Source organism: Berghia stephanieae, chromosome 13, assembly GCF_034508935.2.
Source record: "Berghia stephanieae isolate SIO BIC M18660-M18661 chromosome 13, UCSD_Bste_1.3, whole genome shotgun sequence".
Classification (NCBI taxonomy): domain Eukaryota; kingdom Metazoa; phylum Mollusca; class Gastropoda; order Nudibranchia; family Aeolidiidae; genus Berghia; species Berghia stephanieae.
Window position 1 is genome coordinate 8,445,942 of NC_088372.1, and position 15,000 is coordinate 8,460,941.

Consider the following 15,000-nt stretch of genomic DNA (forward strand, 5'->3'; position numbering starts at 1 on the left):
TTATCATCATCATCATCATCATCATCATCATCATCATCATCATCATCATCATCATCATTATTATTATTACTTACTTAGATGCCTTTCGCGTCTCGACCGAAAGATCGGGTCGCCTTGGCTGTTTCCAGTATTTCCTGTGTGAGGTGTCTCCAATATTGCCGGTCCTCTGCTAGGGTTCTCAGATTTTCAAGGTCCCCTGCCGTTATGAGACTAATGCTTTGTCCAAGTGTTGTGAGGTTTTTGTTTAGGATCACAGGGAGTGTTGTGATCGTCTTCCTCTGAAAAGGTTCCCGTGTTTTTGGAAGTATCCCGACATGGCTTGGTTTGCTGGTATGTTTTTGTCCCTGCGTAGTATGTGACCGAAAAGTTGCCATCGTTGTTGTAAGATATTATTATTATTATTATTATTATTATTATTATTATTATTATTATTATTATTATTATTATTATTATTATTATTATTATTATTATCATAATTATTTATCATTATCATTATCATGTTATCATCATCATCATCATCATCATCATCATCATTATCATCAGCAGCATCATCATTATCATCATCAGCATCATCATCATCAATCATCGTCTATATTATCATTAATTGCATGCGCGCGCGCGTGTGTGTGGGTGCGTGTGTGTGTGTGTGTGTGTGTGTGTGTGTGTGTGTGTGAATGGCTTAGACACCATGATAATATGACTAATTCTAAAATTGTAATATATTTTACCTGTTCGTTGGTAATTCTCCCTTGTCAACGAAATAGTAACAACACAGGAGCCTCCTATTTCACACAGGAATGACAGAACCCTTCTACACGTTGCGATGTCACAAACTACACGGTAGACTACACACTACACACTATAATATTATTATATATCTAATGTGTACAAAAGGGCAGAGCTGCGACGCGTTTGTGTCAACATTGAAATTAAAAGGTCTTCGATTTGATAATCCATAATATATAGATAGTATGCGCTTGGCTAACAAACTCACAACATTGCCATCGGAAGTATAACGAACCAACACACTAAACTATGTGTAACGTTGAACATTTTCTAGATGCTGTGCGCTTGGCTAAGAAGCTCACAACATTGCCATCCGGAATATAACGAACCAACACACAAAACTCTGTGTAACCGTGACCGTTTATCGTCTGGTTAATACAGTTTAGTGACAATTACTCATAAACGTGGATGGCAAAAAAAAGACATGAATGACGTCAGCTGCATGCTATCTATATCATTGGAACAGAAAAATAAACAAATCGCAGAACGTTTCGAGACCGACCTACGATTACCTGAAAGATGAAGGTCATTTCTTCATGTTGCCAGAGAGCCTAAAAATCCTTGAACCTTCTATGATGTTATCAGTAAAAGTAGAAGTTCAAATATTTAGCAATCTGCAACCCGACTGTGTATTTTAGTTGTGTATTTATTTATGACACATTTTAACATGGTTGCCAAATAATATTTTATAAATAATCCAAACTACTACGGAAAAAAAAATTCAGATTCCAAATAAATAATATAATCCAATTTTCTGAAAACAATGAAAAAAAAAAAACAACAAAAACAACCTAAAACCCCAAACACTAACAACACAACAAAACAAAAAAAAAAGAGATTTTGTTTTGAGCAAGATCCACTAAACGAGCTCAAGGCGGTTTACAAAGGGGTTCCTGGTCAACAGCAACACGTAACACGTAGAACGAGACATGACGCCTGTTAAGCAATATTACACATATTTCTTTCAGACAAAGCCAACGCTGTTAACGGCCATATCATAATATACTCATTTTACATCTAAAGTACGATGAGTAAAGAGCATTTTCCAAGGACTCAACTATGCGCTGAGAGAGGCTCGAACCCAGATACTTCTGATCCGAAAGCGAGTGTCATACCACAAGACCAATGGTCACTCTTCCTTTCGCTAACTCTAATTGCTAGAGAAATAGAGAAATGCCATCACAGGAGTACTGATAATAAATTTTGTTATCCAAAATGTGTTATTGTTATTACATGATAAATATGTAGTTTTGAATTTTTTTCACTGGAAAAATAATCCATAAATAATCAAAAAATAATCAAAAAATAATCAAAAAATATAAACTTATAATGACAATTCAAAGATGTTAAAAAACAATAATAAAAAAATAGGCGGTTTGGATTAAAATAATCCAACCTGGCAACCTTGAACTTTACCTGTCTGATGACTGTTGACATCAAGTTACCTATCTGTCCAGTCCCTAGTAGACTGCCATGTGGTTTTCGCGACACCATGCCAAAATTGACATACGTAAAAATCTTATTTTTATTTGATTTCAAAGATGTATCAATTTAGAGACTTATAAAATATCTGAAGTTAGAATTTTTTCTGACCACATTTGAAAAAAGAAATACAGTTCGTATTTGTTCACCAATCAAGGAACTGAGTTTGGTTGAAAAACAATGGCTAAGATAGAAAACGGAAGTACTACAAATTTATAATCTTAAAACGACTCCACTTTCAACACAAGTCATCGAACGTCTACATTGAATTTTTCCAAACTGTCAATCTGTTTAAGTTGATATCACAAAGAAATAATCTACGCATTTTTTAGCATAATATTCTTTCAAACGCTTTGAGAAAACTAGTATCAGGTCTCGGTAAATGCCAATGTGTTTTTCTTGTTAAAACTGTTCAGTTAATGGCATAAAAATGCCAAACTGGCAACCTGCTTTGAAAGACCATTCGACACACTTGAGTGATGAAGGTGGTTTTATCACCCATTCACGACGGGGGGGGGGGGGGGGGGGGGGGGGCGGGGGGGGGAGAATTCGAAAAAACAAGAAGTGTGGGTTTGTGTGTGTGTGTGTGTGTGTATGTGTGTGTGTGTGTGTGTGTGGGTGGGTGTGTGTGTGTGTGTGTGGTAGGGGGAGGGATCTAAATATGGTGTGTGTTGTGCTTGATAGGTTGTATAAAAACCACTGATAGATTACGATACTTATTTATGATGCCAAGAGGTAGGTAGCTAGATTGGTATAAGATATTCCCAAGATAAAACAGGAGACAGCGATTTATAGAGACTCGAAACGTATGAAGTGGCAATAAGGTTTTAATAGCAGAGATGCGTATCTAGGACAAATAATGTCAAGTCGGTAAACATCATATGATTATAATATTATGTGTAATACAATTGGATTCAATAGATAGTATGCAGATGACGTCACTCAGGCCTTTGTTATTGTTTTTGCCATCCGCGTTTGTGAGTTGTTCTCACTAAACTGTATTAACCAGACTATAAAAGTTCATGGTTACACAGAGTTTGTGTGTTGGTCCGTTATATTTCCGGATGGCAATGTTGTGAACTCCTTGGCCAACCGCATTCTATCTATAGATAGTATGCAGATGACGTCACTCAGGCCTTTGTTATTGTTTTTGCCAGCCGCGTTTGTGAGTTGTTCTCACTAAACTGTATTAACCAGACTATAAAAGTTCATGGTTACACAGAGTTTGTGTGTTGGTCCGTTATACTTCCGGATGGCAATGTTGTGAACTCCTTGGCCAAGCGCATTCTATCTATAGATAGTATGCAGATGACGTCACTCAGGCCTTTGTTATTGTTTTTGCCATCCGTGTTTGTGAGTTGTTCTCACTAAACTGTATTAACAAGACTATAAAAGTTCATGGTTACACAGAGTTTGTGTGTTGGTCCGTTATACTTCCGGATGGCAATGTTGTGAACTCCTTGGCCAAGCGCATTCTATCTATAGATAGTTCGAAGATGACGTCACTCGGGTCTTTGTTATTGTTTTTTGCCATCCACGTTTATGAGTAGTTCTCACTAAACTGTATCAACCTGACTATAAACGTTCATGGTTACACACAGTTTTGTGTGTTGGTCCGTTTTACTTCCGGATGGCAATGTTATGAGCTTCATAGCCAAGCGCATACTATCTATAGTCTGATGTCACGCCGCCCAGCAACGGAGGGCCATCGTGGTTCTAAACAAAGAAAATCGGTACTTTTTATTCTTCATGCTGGCTGGAAGTTTTCCCCGTGGCCTTCCCCTTGATCTTCTGCCCTGAGGGTTCCAGTCCAATACTTTCTTTGTAAAAGTGGAGTGGTTCTTTCTAGGGGTGTGTCAAATCGCAGCCATCGTTAACTTATAGATAGTTCGAAGATGACGTCATTCAGGTCTTTGTTATTGTTTTTTGCCATCCGCGTTTATGAGAAATGCTCACTGAACTGTTTTAACCCGACTATAAACGTTCATGGATACACACAGTTTTGTGTGTTGGTCCGTTATACTTCCGGATGGCAATGTTATGAGCTTCTTAGCCAAGCGCATACTATCTATAGCCTGACACTGGAACCCTCTAGGACTTATAGTTTGACGTCATTTTTTAGTTTTGTGCAGCGTCTAGTTAGTTGTCAGTAGAGCTCAAGGAAACAAGTGATTCCATTGGTTAAACTATTGAGTACAACTCACGATTGGTTTTCTTTTGTGGCAAAAGACTGGCATTTTGACGTCATTTTTTTGGTCAGTGTCAGGCTAGAAGTTTACGATGGCTACGGTCCAATCCATCTTCAATGTGCTCACGAGGTATTTATAGCTTTAGAACCCCCCCCCCCCCCCCTTAAAAAAAATAAAAAACAAACAAAAAAACAACAACAAACAGATATCTCTGTTTTCGTTTCCTCTCATTTTATTTATATCAAAAACTACAGAAACATTCAAAAATTAACATAATTTCATATGCATTGCATTTTAACCAATGTGTACAGATTTACAGGTCTGATAACTCAACTTGTTACGGCCTCATTGTTGCCATGGAAATACACTGAAACCAACGCAACGTATTGTCCATTTCAACAATGTTTAAACAGGCCCTTCATAACTATGCTCGGTTATCAGACCCGCATATATATGCACGTTGATTTTAACAAATAACAACAATTAAAAAAAAGGGTAACAGATACATTAATATCATTAATATATTTTTACCATGCAATAACACATACTCGCAAGCTCGTTGTGTTATTGGGCACGATAGAAAGAACTCGTTTAATAAATACAAATAGATGAAAGCATCGTATATTCTTGTACCAGCACTTTTATTCCACGCATTCATCATGGCGTAGGGCCGACGTGTACTCATTTGTAGGTCTGATAACCCAAATCGTTCTGGGTTTAAAAATAAAATTCCATTTATTCAACCTATTGGGGAAATTTGTCTTTATTGTCTATTCCAAAGGGAAGACTGGAATAACTCAGGCGTCAGCCGCAGTGCAGCGCCGCAATTTAAGCTAGGGCGAGGTGGTGACTTGCTCAAGACCACACAGCGCAGCGGCTGGTGATGATCGAACTCGGTACCTTCCGGGTACGAAGCAAAGACGGTACCGCTGAGGCACGCTGCCCCATTATCGTTGTAATGGAGATATACCCACATACTCCCAAACAGAAGTAAAATATTGTCTATTACAAGAATGTTAATCCTCTCCTTACCAGCCATTTTCATGATTTTCCCCAAAACTTCACACCCAACTAAAACAAAAATGTATATTTTTTATCACTCAAACACAATAACAGTAAGTTCTTGCGATAAATAATTTCTTTAGCAAATATGCTCTAGTACAATTCACTGTTCATTTTCTTTAAATTTTGTGATGTACAAATGAAGTTTGAATAAGAATAATGTTGGTTGTATCGTAACGAATGTGACGATTTTCTTATAGTTGGTATGGAGAGGGTTAAATCTGGCCCATAATTGCATTAAGTTATCTGACCTTAAAATGTGATGTATGTGCACATCGCCCTGTCTTATATTCACATCGTATGAGGCAATGTTAGTTAAATGCCTTATCCAAAGATTTCAACAATGACATATTATATTAATAAACGCATGATGCATGCAGTGCGTTGATTGTTGATAAACAAAATATAAATTGAGCTTTTATATAGAGCAATATCCACTAACGTGCTCAAAGCTCTTTACTAATGGTCCCTGACCAACAGATAGCAACAGGTAACATGAAGAACGAGACATGGCGCCTGCCAGGAACCCCTTGGACAGGGACCCTTTGTAAAGCGCTTTGAGCACGTTTAGTGGATATTGCGCTATATAAAATATGAATCTAATTTAATTTAGTTTAATTTATATAACGGTGTGTTGATTATTGAGTACTAGTCACTTATTAAAAATGATATCTGAGGTGACTCTAAGAATTATAATATGAGATTCATACAACCGTAGAATATAACTGTCGTTGTTTTTAAAAACACGGTATATGCAATGTTAGCCAAAAAGCACATACTGTGTTCTTTAACAAAACGGCAGAAATATAATATAGGGAATGAGATTAACGGAAGAGTAGCGTCCCTTGATTGGACGTCACCCATAGTCTGTGACGTCACCGGCGGAAAAGAACCGCGAGGACGAGAGACGCATGCGCACAACCAACATGACATTCTCTCTCTAATAACTTTTCCGCCGGTGACGTCACAGACTATGGGTGACGTCCAATCAAGGGACGCTACTCTTCCGCTAATCTCATTCCCTATAGAGAAACAAACATCGCAAACTTGTGTCAATAATAAATTCATTTGAAACTTCAATGGGAGCGATCTATATTCAGGTTTTCGTCCAACCGAGTCATCGATCACATGACTTTGTTCCTCTCCAACGATTGGACCTTTCTTAATAAATGTAAAGATTTTGCTGCTTTGATTATGAAAGTTTTAAACATACACATGTGTCAAGCTGAACAAAATGGCCAATAGTGATATTGGATAGTTTGAAAACTGTGAACAGTTTTTACTATGTAAGTCACTTTGAGCACATTTTGCAATATGACCAATGACCCCGAGCATATGGAAAGATAATATCGATCAACCCCATTATGTTTAGCTGTATTATGGTGCGATGCCCCTTGAAATAAGTCATGCCATTCAAATTTTCTGCAATCATAAAAAATATAAAATAAAAACAACAGTAACGCAAAAAGAACAACAACAAAAAAAACAGAACTAAAACATAAAAGAAACAAAACAAAATTGAGAGAAACGAAAATAAATACCCAAAAAAAAAATTACATTAAATAAAAACAACAGTAAAACAAGAAAAAGAAACAGAAACAAAATAAAAAAAGAAGCAAAACAAAATTGAGAGAAACCATTAAAAAAAGAATAATTTAAAATTACATCAAATAAAAGGTTTAAAAAATAAAATCCATATGGGATTGGCAATGTTGTAGTTGATCTGTTTTTGTTTTTTTGTTTTTTTTGGGTTTTTTGTTTGTTTTGTTTTGTTTTCAATAGAAAACATTCGAGTATTAAGTTAAATAAAAAGAACTTTATAAATAAATAGAGCTGTGTTCTGGGATGGAATGATTGTGTGTGTGTGTGTGTGTGTGTTTGTGTGTGTGTGTGTGTGTTTGAGAGAGAAAGAGAGATAGATAGAGTTTGAGATCAAAGTGTTTGTGATAAGTGAAGGAAATTGAAAATGAACAACCAATCGAGGCTAAAGAAACTAGAAACAAAATTATTGATTTGTGTGTATGTGTCTGTGTGTGTATGTGTGTATGTGTGAATGTGTGTGCGTGTGTGTGTGTGTGTGTGTGTTTGCGGAGGGACAGGGGTGTGTGTGGAAGTTAGACATTTTATAATGGCACAAACTTAAAGTAATAATTCTCTCAAATGGGCAGTTAATCTTTCATAGCTTCTTTTATTTTTCTTTCTTTCTTTTAATTTTCAATGTTTTTTTCCTTGCATTATTTGTTGGTTTTGTTTGTTGTTGTTGCCATTTGTAAAACGCTCCTAAAGCCAAATACAACAGCAAGCAGAATATCATCTTTAATTTGAATACCAAGTGATAAAAAAAATAGCGTTTAGATAAATCCCAATTGATATTCACAATGGTTTTTAGTAATAAAATATACTAGGTTTCTTAGAGATTTCAAGAGGGGGGAGGGATGATAAGTGCTATCACATCATAGTTAAAAGGGACATTAATTTCTATGCCTACTCTTTTTCTTCTTTACATAACAATATCAAAGCTGTAATTTACGCCTCTTCCAATATATACAACTTCATAACAATCTCAACAATAACATAACTAGAATATATGGATTATATTAGATTCGACAGAAGTGAGGATGTTGGGTGGGAGGGAGGGGGGAGGGGATTGAGCAAAGCATGGCTTTACATGCCACCGCCACCACCACCATCACCACCACCACCGCCGCCACCACCTCCACCATCACCTCCTCCTCCTCCGCCGCCGCCACCACCATCTCCACCACCACCACCACCACCACCATCACCACCGCCGCCACCTTCACCGCCACCACCACCACCTCCATCACCACAACCTTCTCCACCACCTTCGCCACCACCTTCACCCCCATCACCATCACCATCTCCATCGCCATCACAATCACCCTCTTCACCCCCACTGTCGCCATCGTCAAAGTCATCGTCCACCTCACTGTCGCTGTCATCCTTCGTTTTCCGCTTCTTCATCTTTATCTTCTGTGGCTTGGAAGCCTCCACTTTCGATTTCATCTCTTCCTCTTCTGGGGAGAAAAAAAATGAAATGAAACAATGAACTTCCACAGTCGTGACGTCACTACCCTTGTAATGGCGCAACGTAACTTTGTAACTGGCTCTAAACAATCGGAACAATGGCGGACGCCCTTATGAAATCTCCATGGAGCATAAAAGTGTATCCAGAGGAGAAAAAAACATTATAAATCTGATCATGTTTTGACTTTTTTACATTCTGATCACATGACATGTGAAAAAGTTATAGCCAGCATGAAGAATAAAAAGTACCGAGTTTATTTATAACCAAGCTGCTCGTTGCTGGTCGGACATGACATCAGACTATTGAATCCAATCAATTGACAGAACGAAATTAAAGTCACTCGGCTCTTTAATCCTGTTTTTGGACAACGATTTTATGATTAGTTCTCATTAAATTCTCTCATTCAGACTAATAAACGGTTAACTCTATCTTACAATTCTTGTTTCCGACTGGGACAACGCTGTTAACGGCAAGGTACTAATTCTACACCTGAGTACGGTAAGATAATAAAAGTAAAAGAGTCTTTTCCAAGGACTCAACTCAACAATGCACCTAGCAAGGCTCAAACTCAAAGACCGTCAGATCGGAGAACGAGTGTCATACCAAACATAGGCGAACTGAAATAGGATAAGCCAAGAATGGACTTACTTGAGCAGCAGCACCCCATGGTTGAAGTTTTCCCAGAGCCAGAAGACTAAACCAGGGGCTGGATGGAACCAAAGAAGACTTTCGGTCCAACAAAGGCACGGATGGAACAAGGCAGATCCTCAACTGACCCTTTTTTAAGGCCCGGGTTTTTGTTGTTGGAACTCAAGGTTGATCTTTGGTAACTTTTCACACTTGGCACGGGAAGGGGGGGGGGGGGGGCACAATGCAAGACACAAGATTCAGGTTTGTTTCATGAAAACAGAATATAAGTATAACAATAAAATATGTGACCCATCGCCTCAAAAACGGTATTATGTCGGGATGAACCAGAAACTAGAAAGTCAACTTAAAGCTAAACTGGTCAAAAATTTGAATTATTTCTATTTAGAATTCTAAGATACGATATTCATTCTCTTCACTAAAACATACAAACTCATTGCAAGCCTGATATTTCTGGAAATAAATTCAATTTTCAGCATCTTTATCATTCCAACATAATTCCGTTTTGAGACGAGGGGTCACAAATGTGACATATTTAACTTATAAATGTGATATTTGTGAGACTGGTTGAGAAAACCCGGGAAGATGCGGCAAGCTTCGATTCGAGATAATGAGGCAAAATCGAAGATCGAGTGTTTCCCATACCAATAAATATTATTCACAAACTAGGGTCCTAATAGATAGAGAAAGAAAATTTAAAGTGGTAAATGATCAGAAAGATGTTGTCTACACCACTGCATACATAACTCAATTTAGGAAATTTGCTTTGCGCATCTTTCCGGGTTTTCACAGCCAGTCACACATTTATAATATATAATATGGTTATGTTAGTTTTGTTAATCACATTGGAACATCAAAATAACTAATTGAAACCCGTTGGAACTTTAGAAAAATAAATAATATTGAGCTTTTATATAGCGCAATATCAACAAATCATGCTCAACGCGCTTTACAAGGGGCCCCTGGCCAACAGCAACATTTCACATTTAGGACGGGGTATGACGCCTATTAGGCGATATTACATTTTTTTTTCTTCGGACAGAGACAACGCTGTTAACGGCCAGGTATTCATTTTACACCTGAGTAAGGTTAGAGAATGTGAGTAAAGAGCCTTCTCCAAGTACTCAACTATGCCTCGAGCGAGGATCGAACCCAGGACCTTCTGATCCGAAAGCGAGTGTCATACCACTAGACCACATAGCCGCATTACACTACGTGTAAAAAGCGTCAGTAAAAAATCCAAACACGTCAATATTGGACAGAACGTTTAGAACACAGACAGTATAGAAGAAAATAGCTTTCAATGTTATACCTCTACAACTTTACAAGCTTTTATGCTCCTATTAGTCCGTTCCCTTAATGGAAAAATTGTGCAAATCGTGTAACCAGCATGAGTGCAGAATTTTATGAGGATTTCGAAAATAGGTGGCTCCAAGTTGAAATATAGCTGGAACCACGAGTTATTGCCCTTTAAAGGTGACAAAATACATTTTTTCAACATTTTATTTTTTTTTCTCAAAAAATTACGGTTTTATAAATATTTTATAATGATGTGGTTATTTTTCTATTCCCTTGCGTACTTTGGACTCAGAAAATATTTTTCCATTTGAATTTTATTGAAATATATAAGAAAATACAAAATTCAATTGGGATTTTTCAGGAAATTAAAAAAAATATATATCTCCTTCCTGGAAACTGTTTAAATGGTTTAGAATCTGACATATATTTGAAATGCCATGCATTTCAAAAACATTTTTAAATCTTCACATCCTCTAAAATCAAGCAATATTAATTTGATTAAAAAAAAAAAACAATAATAGACAATTCAACTGCCAAAACAAGTACCCCTTCTCCTCCCGACACACACGTACAATCACTCTCAAACATAAGAGTACAATGTATCTCTATCATATAGAAAATAACACGTTTAAATTTATATATATATTGTACAATACATATTTATTCAATGAAGAATTGAACTATTTAAAACATTTTTTTTCTGTGTACATATTTAACAGCAGCATTATTATAGATTTACATCCCTTTTTAAACATTACATTGTTGAAAACATACAATTGAAAAACGTGTTTAAAGTCAATTATTGTCTCTAGAACATTGACAATTGCAGGCACATAACAGAGTACATGGAAGAGATGCCTTAACACAATTGCATCTTTTGGAGCATCCCTTTGATGAACAGTTACATTTAATCAGATTTTGTGAGGCATGTGTAAGGTCAGTCAAAGTGGACCATTTTGGCATCCCATCTTCTTTCCAACCAAAATCTGATTTGGAAGGAAGACTAGGGTCTTTAGCAAGAGAGCGTTTCCATACATAACCAGCTTGGTAAACTGCTCGATTTAAATGCTGTTTGAGAGCTTCACGAGTTGGTGGCATATTGTCTCGAAGGCGTGACTTTTTTGTAAAAAGTTCACACCGGCATTCATTGACAGCAGATAAGTTGGTTGCTCTGTCAAACTACAAACAGACAAATCTCTGGATGATGTTGAAATACTTGTCTCTTTATAGAACTGGCAAATTCTTTTACTAGTTTCAGCTGTAATATCTTTTACCCTAGCATAGGAAATTGATAAACCCAGAGCAGACAGTTTATCAATAAGACCTTTCTTTCTGGTTTTGGCAAAAACCATGACTCCTAAATAAACGGGGATTGGGGTTTCCTTGGACAACTGTTTTCTAGTGCTACCTGAATTTTGCGGGCTTTTGTTGTTGTGGTTCAACATGATATACTGTGAAATTGTCATGGTATGTCGATTCTGATGGCCTAAACTTAGCGAACACTGACCACTTCAAATGCCATTCACAATTTTCACTAATTTGTGTGGTACACTATTGACAATGCTATCATGATCTATATTGAGGGGTGATATGAATGTATGATTTCTTATTTCTGCTCTTATAATATCAACGGCTTTTTGTATTGCAAGATCATCATTTGAATCTAAATCGGAAATAGCTACTTGTGAAATAATATTCCCCTCTTTGAAAGTAAGCAAGACTTCCCGCCCATCCCTGTATTCCATTAAAGAAGGAACTCTCGATAGTAAATTTTCTTTGAATCTAGTTTTATGTACATATACATCCGACAACTTTATGGCATTTAATTTTGACAAAAGTAAATTGTAGAGATCATTCAGCTTAAACACAACATTTGTGTATGTGCGAGCTTGTTGTTGATCAATAAAATTGACAATATCCTGTTTGCATTCTGCAATGTGTGTTTTGTATTTGTTGTCTGAAGTATTTTTACATCTAAAATCGTCTGCTCTTCTGTGGAACAGTATAAGGCAAGGCTAATGATACTTTGCTTCCACCGCAATAAGATCACCCTCAGCAAATACTCTAAGAATACTTGTATCTGAAAGAAGGACAGCTTCCTAGTAGACTTTTTGTGAAAGAGCAAGCGTCCGGACCTCAGTCAATTCCCCTTCACAACCCTTACAAAACAAGCAGTGTTTGCTTATACGTGATGTGTTTAATGTGCCTCTTGTATCAGGACTTGCAACTGCTTCACTATTACATTGATTTATCTTCTTTGCAAGCCTTTTGAGTTTTGATTTATGAAACCTGTGTCTGCAATTCTTATGGTAAAGTCCATCATTGTCTCTCAAAAAACTAGCAAGACATTTCACAGGTTGGTTAATATTGAATTTCAATGCTATTGGCAATCTACCTGAGTCATGAAAAAGTTTGATATCCTCAGAAATGGCAACATGAGTGTCTTCAATACAATTTAACTTGGTTGCTTTTTTAGGGTTTGTGAGAGGAGAATTTTCAATGGTTTCTTGACAAAACAGGCACTTCGACCAGTCAATTTCATGGAAGCTTGATCGAGTCTTGGAACTTTGTTCAGATTTTTACAGTCGACAATGGATGTCTGCCGCTTCTTTCCTCCTGCCATATTAGCGCATTCTAGGAAGGAAAGAAAAATAAATCAAAACCCCATGACATACTCAAGAGACAATATTTAAAGTTATTTCCTACAAAGTGTGAATTACGTAGTTTCTCAAGTTACAGAAAATGTTACCATCTTAAGGCGATATAGGGTAGCTTGAGAGATGACAGAATGAACAAGTTTGTGTGCGTGCGAGTGTGTGTGTGTGTGTGTGTGTGTATGCGTGTAAGTGTGTATTTGTGTGTGTGTGAGAAAGGTTAAACACATATTAGTTGACGGGGCTTGGATAGCTCAGTGGTAAGATTCTCTGCAAAACAACAATAAAACAACAAAAACAACATCAACACACACACACAACGAACACATACTTCCAAATACCTGTTAGAATGGAACTTTAGTCCTTGCAATCTTGACCATTCAACAAATCAAACTAGCATTCCCATTTGACGAGGTCCCAGGCATGATGCTTTTAAGGAAACAAAGGACTGTGAGGCTGGCAAGTAGAAATATAACAAACAAGTAAATACATTGTTTAAAAAAAACAAACCTGAACATGCAAAAGGTAAAGCAATGTGTGTGAATATTAGCGTGTATTGGTAGAATTGTGTGTGGAGATGTTCTTTTTTTTTGATCAACTGAGTTAATAATAAATTAGTTATGTTTTTTTCTTTCTCGGTCAGCAGTAATGATAAACACCGTTATTCTATCATCAATCATCGACAGGCTAATCTATATCTAATCGAATCTAATAGGGTCTAAATTTAGTACTGACATAGCACATGTAACTTATATTATACTAAGATAGAAAAATATGTTCAGATCCAAGCATGGGCCATAATCTTACTCTATCTTTTGCATCCTGGGGGCTTATGATATGACTGTGACTCAGCTTTGATCTGACCCAATTCTTTTTTCACAACTCAATTCTTTTGTCATACATTGCGCAATACTTATCGCACTAGCATGCGCATAAAGTAAAATAACATCACGATGATATAAGACATTTATAATAGATGAAAAAGATTGTTCCTTACCTTTTCAATGAATATCGATTGCACAAAATAAAATTGTAGTTTGTTGACATCGTTCAAAAGACAAAACTCATTCTCTCAGTTATTTTTTAGACAACACATGATGCCATTGTCGGTAGATGGAGCTATCGTTATCTCGAAGGGAGAGGCGGTGACAGATGACAAAACCGCATTTCGATTTAGCATTATTGTACTGTACACAATGGTTGAAAGAAACCTCTTTAACTGCTTTAAATATTTTTTTTAGTCTCTTGTTGTTGTTTTTTTCGTTTACAGGCGCTAAGACATCCTAGTACATACTTAGTAAAGGATAGGTCGACCTAATGACTCATAGTTTTGTTGCACGGGCAAAAAAGGACAATTTTTATTGGGGTTTTTTCTGCGGTCAGAAGACCAAAAAAAAAGTTTTAAAATAATTAAAAGCTATATTTTTTTGTAAATAATAATGGAAAACATTAAAACAAAAATATCTCCACGATCAAAAACACATCAAGATGTTCTTAATGGGTGAGAATGTTTTTTTTTTAATACTTTTGTCATCGAGCGCCAAAACGTCACAAAGTGCGCGTTTTCACTAGACTTTACGACGAATTTTAAGGTCTTTTCAATAAAAATGGTATTTGGAGCCACCTATTTTTCGAATCTTCATAATTTTCTGCACCAATTTGTATACTTAGTTTGCTGGTTACAAAAAGTGCACAAAACGCACGGAACTTGCCGCTAAGAAAACGGACTATATCTCTGTGTATGTGTATGTGTGTGTAGGGTGTGTGGAGTTGTACGTGTGAGTAATAGAGTGAATGTTTGGGTTTTCGAAACTGTTATGAAACGTCATCT

At 36.7% G+C, this 15,000-nt stretch overlaps 2 protein-coding genes across 3 annotated transcripts in view; both read right to left on the minus strand.

The window, feature by feature from the left end:
• The window catches only part of LOC144958821 (uncharacterized), a 10,682-nt gene extending 9,224 nt beyond the window's left edge, over positions 1–1,458 (minus strand). Inside the window, exon 1 of the mRNA XM_078891038.1 lies at positions 1,299–1,458. The gene's annotated coding sequence lies outside the window, so the exon portion shown is untranslated. The remainder of the gene's footprint in view (positions 1–1,298) is intronic.
• A 3,209-nt stretch (positions 1,459–4,667) lies between these two features.
• Positions 4,668–15,000, minus strand: part of LOC144959334 (uncharacterized) — a 12,645-nt gene continuing 2,312 nt past the window's right edge. The window contains exons 1-3 of one of the 2 annotated variants that reach the window (XM_078891895.1): positions 12,911–13,346; positions 9,217–9,407; positions 4,668–8,557 (exon numbers count right to left, since the gene is read on the minus strand). In XM_078891895.1, coding sequence (XP_078748021.1) covers positions 8,184–8,557; positions 9,217–9,235 — 393 coding nt within the window. In that variant the 5' untranslated portion in view covers positions 9,236–9,407; positions 12,911–13,346 and the 3' untranslated portion in view covers positions 4,668–8,183. Of the gene's footprint in view, positions 8,558–9,216; positions 9,408–12,910; positions 13,347–15,000 lie in introns of those variants that run through there. The other variant, XM_078891896.1, reaches the window with a different exon arrangement.